Genomic DNA, 12,755 nt, shown 5'->3' with positions numbered 1-12,755 from the left:
CTACCTACGGTATTAGTTTTAAACCTCAATAATTGTTATTTAGTACCAACTTTGAGCATGAACATTGTATCTAGATCTCGTTTAATGCGAGATGGATACTCATTTAAATCCGAGAATAATGGTTGTTCCATTTATATGAGAGATATGTTTTATGGTCATGCCCCGCTGGTCAATGGTTTATTATTGTTTAATCTCAAACGTGATGTTACACATATTCATAGTGTCAATGCCAAGAAGTGTAAGGTTGATAATGATAGTCCCACATACTTGTGGCACTGCCGCCTTGGTCACATTGGTGTCAAACGCATGAAGAAACTCCATGCAGATGGACTTTTGGAGTCTCTTGATTATGAATCATTTGACACGTGCGAACCATGCCTCATGGGAAAAATGACCAAGACTCTGTTCTTTGGAACAATGGAGCGAGCAACCAACTTATTGGAAATCATACATACTAATGTGTGCGGTCCAATGAGCGTTGAGGCTCGCGGTGGCTATCTATGTTCTCACCCTCACTGATGACTTGAGTAGATATGGGTATGTCTACTTAATGAAACACAAGTCTGAGACCTTTGAAAAGTTCAAGGAATTTCAGAATGAGGTAGAGAATCAACGTGACAAGAAAATAAATTTCTTATGATCAGATCATGGGGGAGAATATTTGAGTCACAAATTTGGCACGCACTTAAGGAAATGTGGAATTGTTTCACAACTCATGCCGCCTAAAACACCTCACTGTAATGGTGTGTCCTAACGTCATAATCGCACTCTATTGGATATGGTGCGATCTATGATGTCTCTTACCGATCTGCCGCTATCATTTTGGGGTTATACTTTAGAGACTGCCGCATTCACTTTAAATAGGGCTCCGTCGAAATCCGTTGAGACGACACCGTATGAATTATGGTTTGGGAAGAGACCTAAGCTATTGTTTCTGAAAGTTTGGGGATGCGATGCTTATGTCAAGAAACTTCAACCTGAAAAGCTCGAACCCAAGTCGGAAAAATGTGTCTTCATAGGATACCCTAAGGAAACTATTGGGTATACCTTCTACCTCAAATCCGAAGGCAAGGTATTTTTTGCCAAGAATGGATCCTTTCTGGAGAAAGAGTTTCTCTCGAAAGAAGTAAGTGGGAGGAAAGTAGAACTTGATGAGGTACTGCCTCTTGAACCGGAGAGTGGCGCAGCTCAGGAAGATGTTTCCGTGGTGCCTGCACTGACTAGAGAGGAACTTAATGATGATGATCATGAAACTTCAGATCAAGTTGCTACTGAGCTTCATAGGTCCACAAGGACACGTTCCGCACGAGAGTGGTACGGCAACCCTGTCCTGGAAATCATGTTGTTAGACAATGGTGAACCTACGAACTACGAAGAAGCGATGGCGGGCCCGGATTCCAACAAATGGCTTGAAGCCATGAAATCCGAGGTAGGATCCATGTATGAAAATGAAGTATGGACTTTGACTGACTTGCCTGATGATCGGCGAGCCATAGAAAATAAATGGATCTTTAAGAAGAAGACAAATGCAGATGGTAATGTGACCATCTATAAGGCTCGGCTTGTCGCTAAGGGTTACCGACAAGTTCAAGGGGTTGACTACGATGAGACCTCACCCGTAGCGAAGCTGAAGTCCGTCTGAATCATGTTAGCAATTGCCGCATTCTATGATTATGAGATATGGCAGATGGACGTCAAAACGGCATTCCTTAATGGTTTCCTTAAGGAAGAATTGTATGTGATGCAACCGGAAGGTTTTCTCAATCCTAAGAATGCTGACAAGGTATGCAAGCTCCAGCGCTCAATCTATGGGCTGGTGCAAGCATCTCGGAGTTGGAACATTCGCTTTGATGAGATGATCAAAGCATTTGGGTTTACACAGACTTATGGAGAAGCATGTGTTTACAAGAAAGCGAGTGGGAGCTCTGTGGCATTTCTCATATTATATGTGGATGACATACTATTGATGGGAAATGATATAGAATTCTTGGAAAGCATAAAGGCCTACTTGAATAAGTGTTGTTCAATGAAGGACCTTGGAGAAGTTGCTTACATATTAGGCATCAAGATCTATAGAGATAGATCGAGACACCTCATTGGTCTTTCACAAAGCACATACCTTGACAAGATATTGAAGAAGTTCAATATGGATCAGTCCAAGAAGGGGTTCTTGCATGTATTGCAAGGTGTGATATTGAGCACGGCTCAATGCCTGACCACGGCAAAAGATAGAGAAAAGATGAGTGACATCCCCTATGCCTCGGCCATAGGGTCTATTATGTATGCCATGTTGTGTACCAGACCTGATGTGAACCTTGTCGTAAGTTTGGTAGGAAGGTACCAAAGTAATCCCGGCATGGAACACTGGACAACAGTCAAGAATATCCTGAAGTACCTGAAAAGGACTAAGGATTTGTTTCTCGTTTATGGAGGTGACGAAGAGCTCGTCGTAAAGGGTTACGTCGATGCTAGCTTCGACACAGATATGGATGACTCCAAGTCACAAACCGGATACGTGTATATTTTGAATGGTGGGGCAGTCAGCTGGTGCAGTTGCAAGCAAAGCATCTTGGCGGGATCTACATGTGAAGCGGAGTACATGGCAGCCTTGGAGGCAGCACATGAAGAAATCTGGATGAAGGAGTTCATTACCGACCTAGGAGTTATTCCCAATGCGTAGGGCCCGATGACTCTCTTCTGTGACAACACTAGTGCTATTGCCCTTGCCAAGGAGCCCATGTTTCACAAGAAGACCAGGCATATCAAGCGTCGCTTCAACTCCATTCGTGAAAATGTTCAAGATGGAAACATAGATATTTATAAAGTGCATACGGACCTGAATGTCGCAGATCCGTCGACTAAACCTCTTCCACGAGCAAAACATGATCAACACCAGAACTCTATGGGTGTTCGACTGATCACAATGTAACTAGATTATTGACTCTGGTGCAAGTGGGAGACTGTTGGAAATATGCCCTAGAGGCAATAATAAAATGGTTATTATTATATTTCCTTGTTCATGATAATTGTCTATTGTTCATGCTATAATTGTGTTATCCAGAAATCGTAATACATGTGTGAATACATAGACCACAACATGTCCCTAGTGAGCCTCTAGTTGACTAGCTCATTGATCAATAGATGGTTACGGTTTCCTGACCATGGACATTGGATGTTATTGATAACAGGATCACATCATTAGGAGAATGATGTGATGGACAAGACCCAATCCTAAGCATAGTACAAGATCGTGTAGTTCGTCTGCTAAAGCTTTTCTAATGTCAAGTATCTTTTCCTTAGACGATGAGGTTGTGCAACTCCCGGATACTGTAGGAATGCTTTGGGTGTGCCAAACGTCACAACGTAACTGGGTGGCTATAAAGGTGCACTACGGGTATCTCTGAAAGTGTCAGTTGGGTTGGCACGAATCGAGACTGGGATTTGTCACTCCATATGACAGAGAGGTATCTCTGGGCCCACTCGGTAATGCATCATCATAATGAGCTCAATGTGTCTAAGCAGTTAGTCACGGGATCATGCATTACAGAACGAGTAAAGTGACTTGCCGGTAACGAGATTGAACGAGGTATTGGGATACCGATGATCGAATCTCGGGCAAGTAACGTACCGATTGGCAAAGGGAATTGTATACGGGATTGATTGAATCCTCGACATCATGGTTCATCCGATGAGATCATCGTGGAACATGTGGGAGCCAACATGGGTATCCAGATCCCACTATTGGTTATTGGCCAGAGAGATGTCTCGATCATGTCTGCATGATCCCCGAACCCGTAGGGTCTACACACTTAAGGTTTGGTGACGCTAGAGTTGTTATGGGAATTAGTATGTGGTTACCGAATGTTGTTCGGAGTCCCGGATGAGATCCCGAACGTCACGAGGAGTTCCGGAATGGTCCGGATATAAATATTTATATATGGGAAGTCCTTATTCGGTCGCCGGAAGTGTTCGGGGGTTTATCGGTATTGTACCGGGACCACCGAAGCGGTTCCGGGGGTCCACCGGAAGGGTCCACCTGCCCCGGAGGGCCCTATGGGCTGAATATGGAGGGGAACCAGCCCCTAAGTGGGCCGGGTGCCAAACCCCCCTAGGGCCCATGCGCCTAGGGTTTAGGGGAAACCCTAAAGGGGGCGCCCCCCTTGGCCTGGGGGGCAAGCCACCCCCTTGCCCCCCCTCTAGATCCATCTGGAGGGGGCCGGCCCCCTCTCCCTTGCCCCTATAAATAGAGGGGAGGTGGGAGGGCTGCCGCACCCTTCCCCTGGCGCAGCCCTCTCCCTCCCCAACACCTCCTCCTTCGTAGTAGTGCTTGGCGAAGCCCGACCGGAGAACCGCAAGCTCCACCACCACGCCGTCGTGCTGTCGGAGCTCTTCCTCAACTTCTCCTCTCCCCTTGCTGGATCAAGAAGGAGGAGGCATTCCCGGGTTATACGTGTGTTGAACGCGAAGGCGCCGTTGTTCGGCGCTTATATCGGAATCAACCGCGATCTGAATCGCCGTGAGTACGACTCCTTCATCCGCGTTCTTGTAACGCTTCCGCATCGCGATCTTCAAGGGTATGAAGATACACTCTCCTCTCTCTCGTTGCTAGTCTCTCCATAGATTGTTCTTGGTGATGCGTAGAACTTTTTTTAATTTCTACAACGATCCCCAACAGTTTGGACATCGGGATGGTTCTGGATGAAATCGAGAGTATACCAGAGCACCGGGAGGTTACCGGAACCCCTCGGGAGGTATATGGGCCTTATTGGGCCTTAGTGGAAGAGAGGGAAAAGAAGCAAAGGAGGGGGCGCCCTCCCCCCCCCCAAGCCCAATCCGAATTGGGAGGGCCCCCCCCCCTTCCTTCCTTCTTCCTCCTCCTTCCTTCTCTGCTAGAACCAACAAAGGGAAGGGGGAATCCTACTCCTGGTGGGAGTAGGACTCCCTTGGGGCGCGCCTAGAGAGGCCGACCCCCTCCCCCTCCTCCACTCCTTTATATACGGGGGAGGGGGAACCTCATGGACACACAAGTTGATCATTGATCTCTTAGCCGTGTGTGGTGCCCCCGTCCACCATAATCCACCTCGATCATATCGTAGCAGTGCTTAGGCGAAGCCCTGTTCTGGTAGCATCATCATCACCATCATCACGTCTTCGTGCTGATGAAGCTCTCCCTCGATACTCAGCTGGATCGAGAGTTTATGGGATGTCACCGAGCCGAACATGTGTAGATTGCGGAGGTGCCGTACTTTCGGTACTAGGATCGGTCGATCGTGAAGACGTGTGACTACATCAACCGCGATGTCATAACGCTTCCGCTTACGGTCTACGAGGGTACGTAGACAACACTCTCCCCTCTCGTTGCTATGCATTACCATGATCTTGCGTGTGCGTAGGAAATTTTTGAAATTACTGCGTTCCCCAACCCCCAACCCCCCCCCCCCCCCCCCCCCCCAAGAAATTATCATACAAGGATGCTGGAACATATGGATCTAACGAAATGGTAAAGTTTTCATAAATGAAGTAGCAAGTGTGAACTGCAGGAAATTCAAATTAAAGTATGACTTACAATTCTTGGAGTACAGAATAAAGTCAAAGCACCTAAGGGCTCTGCAAGATTGGATAGCAGCTTCGATGATGATCGGCTAGAGTTTAATCATTTTCAACGAAATGATTGTGACACGAACTGGTATTGGTTAGTTGCTTTTATTTTGGAAGCTTAAACTCCTTGGAATTGATTTGTAAATATTTTTAATGAAAATTACAGTAGAACTATTATTCTACGGTTTGCGCTTAAAAAAAGAATAAACAACTGCACACAAGAGACATTCATAGATATTGAAGAAAACAAAGGGTGCCTCTCTAAATGGAGATTAAAGTTCATGTGAGTATTTAGATTGTTAGAGACATGGAAGGTTTTTTGGAATGAAGGCCCATCTTTTGTTATGTGGTAGCAAGTCTACATGCTTGAACTAGAAATGATAGGTCATTGAGCTAGAAAGTAAAATACGCCTTCACCGTTTATGGATTGCCTAAGATCCTTGTGATGTCTTCCTTATTATTTGGCCAACTCCAGGCATCATGTTGGAGAAAGCAATGAGTTTCCGCTCTTGCCTGGGATCCATGGTCGTTCCGATCTTCACGACTCATGGGCAGGTTGGAGGAGTCTAGCACGATTTCATTGGTTCTGTCGTGACTAGTCAAGAGCACATTCGGTCTAAGTGGTTCTGGATGCCCACGAATACAGTGATGGTCATGACCAGGATAGAGATCGGTAGTGTCGCAATTGCACCGCTTGTGGGTTGACAAACAAAATACAGCTAGGCTCCAGGCGTGCGTGAGCTGCCGATAATTGATTCACCGTCGATCTTAAGGTCAAAATGAGGGGTCATGAAGAAACAATAGAGAGAGTGGTAGTGTCCGGAGGGATCTCATAGGAAACATGGTAGTTTAACAAGGTCTAGGCCCACTAAAGGTACCTACTTATATACTCCCTCTGTAACATATCCAATGCATGTTTGTTCATCAAAGTTGTTGTTGAATAATGAGCTCGACGGACAGTGGCTCCATTTGAGCAAACATATTATGCGTACATAATTACATAATGCATTTGAAGACAAGGTCATGGCCTCATTAATCTAATGTTTTTTCCAGTTAAGGCCTTAAATACGTACGGAAATAATGATATGCCATACGTATAACTAAGAATGCATGCATACATTGAGTTACTTTGGTATGTGTGTACGTACACTACACACATTGGCCTTGGAGGTGTACCACGACCTAGGCTCATGCAGCCTTGTACGAGTTGTGTGTGTTGACCTGACCATACCCAAACAAGACGGTTATATATATCAAACTACAACTACAACATATAGTATTACGAGGAATGTAAACTTTGATGAAGCTTGCTAATTAATCCATTGCCATAGATTTCTCTTTGACTTGCAGAAAAACAAATACATATGTGGTCGATCGGGTAACTGTTGGTCGCTCATCGATCAGACGGAGCAGGCAGCAGCAATGATTAAGTTGCACACCAACTCCAGTCTATTTTCCCAACGATTTAAGAATAATTGCTTGTCATGTGACCATCAGTGACTTGACAGTTACTTGTGTCCTTATTCTAGTTGGTTTTTCTCCCTCCCTTTGATTTCTTCTATTATACTTATATTAAATTCTCAGCAGTACAGTAACCAATGAAATAGAAGAGGCAGCAAAATTAAACTAAAGAAATCGAATGAACAAGAACAAACAGACAATAAAAGTAGCATTCTAAGAAAAGCAACCGGAGTGACCCTATTTTTCTTCACTGGAGACAAAGCATATGATGCAAGTGAGAGGGATAGCAGCCGCCTCCACCAATCATATGAAGCCACCTTTGCCATGATTCCCCACACTGACATGCACCACACACACCAATGAATTGAAGATCGAAATAAGAATAACAGGAAAAACAAAAGTGAAGTTTCTAACAGTAACCAGTGACCATGAACTGGATAAAAATGGTACAATCCTGTACAAAAACGGCTCTCGTACGAGATCATCATCGTATGCATGTTTTGCCCCCTGTCGGTCGGTACGTGATGAACTGTTCGACCTAGCTTCCACATGCATGCAGATGCAGGTGGAACCCGTACTTGTATTTTTCATTACATGTAGTCGCTCACATCCAGGAGATCGGACAGGTGCATGTCGAACAGCCCGGCGGCGTCGGCGCTGAAGGCGTCGATGTTGCTCGCGTTGGCGCAGAAGGTTGTCGGTGAAGCCGAGTTCACACGCCCCGCGGGGCTCGATGACGGCGTGGATACGCCGGAGCCGACGTTGCAGTTGTTGTTGTTGCTACTTGTGACCGGGCTGCTCCACTGCAGGTTCGACGTGTCTGACGCCATCTGCATCAGCGCCGGCACGTAGTCGAGCTCGAGCTGGTTGTCGTAGCCCGGGAGCTGCCCGTAGTCAGAGGGCACCATGTGATCCTGGTGTAGTTGCTGCGCGGGGTTCGCGTGAACCAGACCCGGCATTTGGCACGCCGAGCTGGGCTGCAAGAACATGTCTGCGGCCGTGGCATGTTGAGGCGGCGCCTGAGATACCTGCTGCGCCATCTGCGCCTGGATCAGCCAAGGGAGGAGCATCTGCTGTTCGGTCGTGGGCTGCGAGGAGGTTGTGGTCGGGGCTGCGAGGAGGGTGGAGGCGAGGCGGAGGAGGTCCGGGTAGTTGGCGAGCGGCTCGAGGGCGCGGAGCGTGTCGAGGTCGGCCTGTGTGGGGTAGTAGGCGGCGGGCTTGAGGAGCGACGAGAGGTCGAGGAGGTCGAGGCGCGGCGCGTGGGTGACGGGGTCGATGCCCATGCGGAGGAGGCGCTTGCGGATGTGCGTGTTCCAGTAGTTCTTGATCTCGTTGTCCGTCCGTCCGGGCAGCCTCGCCGCAATGGCTGACCACCTGAGCAATCATGCAAAAAAGCACATCAAAATCAAACTCGCCAGGAAACCGTACGCCTAGCTGCTGCTGCTGCTATAGCAACAGAGACGCCTAGCTAGTACTACGTCGAGTTGAATGATGTGAAGTGAGTAGTTCTTACTTGTTGCCGAGGATGCTGTGTAGCTGGATGATGGTCTCCTCCTCCTCGAAGGAGAAGCGGCCGCGCTTGATGTCCGGCCGGAGGTAGTTGGTCCACCGCAGCCGGCAGCTCTTCCCGCACCGCTCAAGGTCTGCACACACACAGACGCAACACAGTTAATTATTGTGTGGGATCGATCGGTGGATAACTAACTAACCAACTTGGCAGAGCAAGCAGCTGCATGAGCCCGAGTCGCTTACCGGCATTCTTGGGGAGGGTGCGCCAGTTGCCCTGGCCGTGCTTCTTGATGTAGGCGACGAGCTTCTCGTCCTCCTCCTGCGTCCACGGCCCCTTCTTCAGCCCGGTCCTGTCGCAGCACGGCGCGCGCCCCATCTAATCGCGTATACAACTGTAGAGTAGAGACGGATTGGGCGATGGAGCGAGCAGGAAAAGGCTCAGTTTGTCTCGCAGCCGCTGTAGAGGATGGAGAGGAGCTAGCTAGCTAGCCAGCCAGGAGAGTGTGAAAACTGAAAACTGGACGGATGGATGGAGGTAGAGGACGGGAGACGAAGGTGTGTGGGGGCGAGGGAAAGGCTTATAAAGGGCGCGAGCGCGACGGGCCGGGGGTGGCGGTCCAAGTCAACAGGATTCGGTGCCGGCCTTTGTTTATCGCGGCCGCGACGTGGCTCTCCTGCCGGCTGCGGGCTGCGTCTCGTCTCACGGCCACGCCCACGGCAGCGACCGTCTCGTCCGTTGGATGAGGATGGAAGGGGTAAAAAAGGGTCGCGACCGGAAGACAAGAAACGCACGCAGGGCGGGACGCCACCCCCCAAAGTGGCCAAGCAGATCCCACGGCACGCGCTGGCGTGCCACCCCGACTATCCCATCGTCGCAGGCAAGGCTAGCCCGTAGCCCCGTGCAACATTGTCTCGTGTTTTGACTGACTAGGATAATCACATGTGTCGATCCTTGCGGAGTAGAGTGCGCTTCCCTTTGCCAGTTCCATCAGGAACATGCCATTTTTACCGATGGTGGTAGAATCTAGTACTAGACTCCATCAGGCTGAACGTACGAGCTAGGAAACAAAACACAATGATGGAGTGAAAAACGGTCAACTGTACTGTATTTTACTTTTACTACTACTATAGACCAAGGATGTACTGGGCAGGGTAAATTTCTTGGCGGGCAAAAACATCCGATCCAATCCAATCCAATCAATGGATATTGACTCGTGTTTCGCCACTCCCGTCGGCTAGCTGGCGTTGACGAACGTCCCCGCCCCGCCCTGCCTTGTGGCGCCCGCCCTCCTGCGCCACCTCGCCCCGCTGACGGAACGCAGCGCCGGGGACGGACGGCCCAGACTCGTGCCGGCCCGGCCAACTCTTATCTCTAGCTCGCCCTTGTGGTCGAGGAACTGCACGGACGCTGCTGCGTGGAAGGAAAACCGCACTGCCCTGCTCCCACGGCCACGGGCCATGGCCATGGCAGCAGCAGCAGCGGCGGGAGGGGCCAGCAGCACCAGCGATAAACTGGCAAGGCGGCAGAGGCCCGCGTGCAGCTTTCCTTTTAATTCCTGTGCATGGGCCTGCGCCCGCACCGCCTTCCCGCCGTACGTCCTCGCTACCTGCCATGCCGGCCGGCCACATGACAGTCTCGCCCCGCCGTGGTCCGTAACGAAAGAAGATCTGACTAAAGGAGGCGCGCCACGCGCATGTGTTCGAAATCGAATTCGGGACGGACGCTCTTGCTCGGGGGCCTCGCCCTCGCCCTCGTGTGTGTTTGAGCCGACGTCGACGTCGAGATCTATCTGCGGATCATGCAAGATCCCGACGTGGCCACGTTTTTGCTTCTTTTTTTGCTCGTTTTTGGATTTGCGTCGTGTAAAACGACCGATGGATCGATTTTCGCGCGGAGGTTTTTAGAGGCTCCCCACGTACGTCGTGTGCCGGCCGGCGACCGTGTGTGTGGCTGACAAGTACGCGGGTGTGCACAGGTGTGCCACCTGCTCATGTGGTGTGAGGGCTCGTGTGCTTCTTTTCGGGCAATTGCGACTCGTACTTGGTGTCCCTTCACAACCAGCAGGTGCGGTTTCTTCGCTGATATTACTAGTTAATATGTAAAGCGAAAACAAATGTCAAAAAAGTTTGCCCAAGCATATCAGAGTGTGTGTAAAGGAAAATGAAAGTGACATCAAGCCAGGAAAATGCGACCTTGGAGATAATATCATATTTGTACTGCCTTGCTGTACGGATGCTATCCACGAGTGAACGAAGCATGAACTATTGATGTCGCAAGTGAAGGCTCATATATGGAGTAGTACAAAACAGCATGTACGTACATACCCTGAGTGGAGTACCTAATAATATTACTAAAAAGATTACTACGTTCCGGTTAAATCACCCGCAAAGAAGAAGATCTTAGTTAAATGGGTGAAAATGAAACATACTTGGCATTTAGCATCGTCTTTTTGTTGTCCTAGTTCCATGAAACACGCAAAACTCACTTGGTACTCCGCTAAGCTCTCTCTCTTTGGTAGGGACGCGTGTCTGCCAATCGAGCTTCTAGTGTCCATGTCAATTGACCTTTTGTGCATCACAATAATTGCTCGACACGGCCGGCACACATCAAGCCACTCGTACATGCCAGTACAACACGAGAGCACGCTTGAATGAAGTTTTTGACAGTCTTACGTTTTCCTCCAGGACGGAGCATTAATTTGTTGATTTAATTAATGTTCAAATATAAGGTGACGCAAAACAAGCTACTAGTAGCGCAGACGAAACCAACGAGCAGGTTCAATTTAGCTGATGAGCACATCCACAAATAGAAGATTAATTTGGAGAAGGGACGAAAAGAAAGCCAAAGTGTGCCGCTTACGGCAAAGTTAACAATGCACGAATATCTCATCCACTCCATCAAACGCGCAACGACTAAAACAGTCAATGCCCTATAGAATGCTTGCTTGCTTGCGGTGAATACTAATGTAATAAGATTAATAATGAACTCTGTTGCCCAACTACAAACCTGTACCGCGACCCCCTGATTAGCCAGCCCTCCAAACTAAGGCACCCATCTTAATAATTAGTTTAAGCAAGAGGGCGGGGAACCAAGTCCAAATTAGGCAAGGCGATTAGTATGCAGGTCGCTCCACTAACGGTACGGATTCACACAGCGACATTATAATTTTGGGAGGCAGTGGCCGCTTTTGGCATACGTTTCCAAATGCAGACATCATATACGTATGTCATGAAAATAACCCCGCGTCCAATAAAACAGTGCTGTTTCGGACTAGTTGGCCGACCGTCCTTCTCTTAGACTTAATTGGGGAGCATGGGCAATGCATGCATGCATGCTATCAATGGTCTACATGCAATCACTGTTTCAGCTAAGATTACATGATTGCATGTAACCTTTTATTTACCACATACTAGTACTTTGTAGTGCTCAATTAATTGAGCATGCGTGATGAGCTCAATTGTACTGTACGTGCCAATCGACTGGTCCGAACGAAACTGGAGGCAAAAATTACCGAGAGGTGATTAGACTAGCGTGCAGACGTAACGACGACAGCGCCTCGCCGTGTGAGCGCACCGTGCACACCTGTGAAGTGCCAGCGAGCAACGCTTGCCGATGCTTCCGGGGATCGACCGGCGTACTTTAACCTGTGTCCGTACACGGATCGCTATTAGCAATAGGGAAAGTATATGTAGTGATAAAAGTACGGGCAGTGAGATCACACTCTCGCGCAGCTTCCGCTGGCGATCGTTGTTCATACGGCAACGCAGATACTACGCCAGTACGTACGCATATCGCATATATATGCATACGTGTACGCATTTCCTTTTTTGCCGGGAATAAACCTACCGAGCTCGCTACGTAGCTATAGCTAGTAGATTTGCTTCAAGACTTGACAGGTCGTCGTATACGTATTACTAGTAGATAAGACGAACAAGGTACGTAGACATGCATGTTACACCATTTGTTAATCCGCATGAGATACACTGATACATACACATGGCGTATACAATTAACCCACCTACCTAGCTACTTAATCAGGCAGAGCTTGCACACAGAGATAACCTAGCCAGCTAGCTAGATTTGGTAGTAACTTAACTCTACTTATAATCAACATATAAGCTGCATACGCCTCCATGTCTCTCGCCATGGAGACACCGGCCCTCTTCCACGCAGTAGCTACTCAAAA

General features: G+C 48.5%; 1 protein-coding gene across 1 annotated transcript; it reads right to left on the bottom strand.

The window, feature by feature from the left end:
• Positions 1-7,404: 7,404 nt before the first annotated feature.
• On the bottom strand, positions 7,405-9,712 carry LOC125536707 (uncharacterized). The gene is made up of 3 exons (XM_048699948.2): positions 8,812-9,712; positions 8,573-8,702; positions 7,405-8,433 (listed from the first exon to the last, which is right to left on the bottom strand). Exons 1-3 carry the CDS (start codon positions 8,942-8,944, stop codon positions 7,650-7,652), a joined length of 1,047 nt encoding a protein of 348 aa, XP_048555905.2. The 5' UTR covers positions 8,945-9,712; the 3' UTR covers positions 7,405-7,649.
• Between the last annotated feature and the right edge of the window lie 3,043 nt (positions 9,713-12,755).

The sequence above is a fragment of the Triticum urartu genome, chromosome 2A, assembly GCF_056163025.1.
Source record: "Triticum urartu cultivar PI428250 chromosome 2A, HENAU_Tu73, whole genome shotgun sequence".
Lineage (NCBI taxonomy): Eukaryota > Viridiplantae > Streptophyta > Magnoliopsida > Poales > Poaceae > Triticum > Triticum urartu.
Note: the sequence above shows the minus strand (reverse complement) of the source record. Positions and strands in the feature narration are given on the sequence as shown.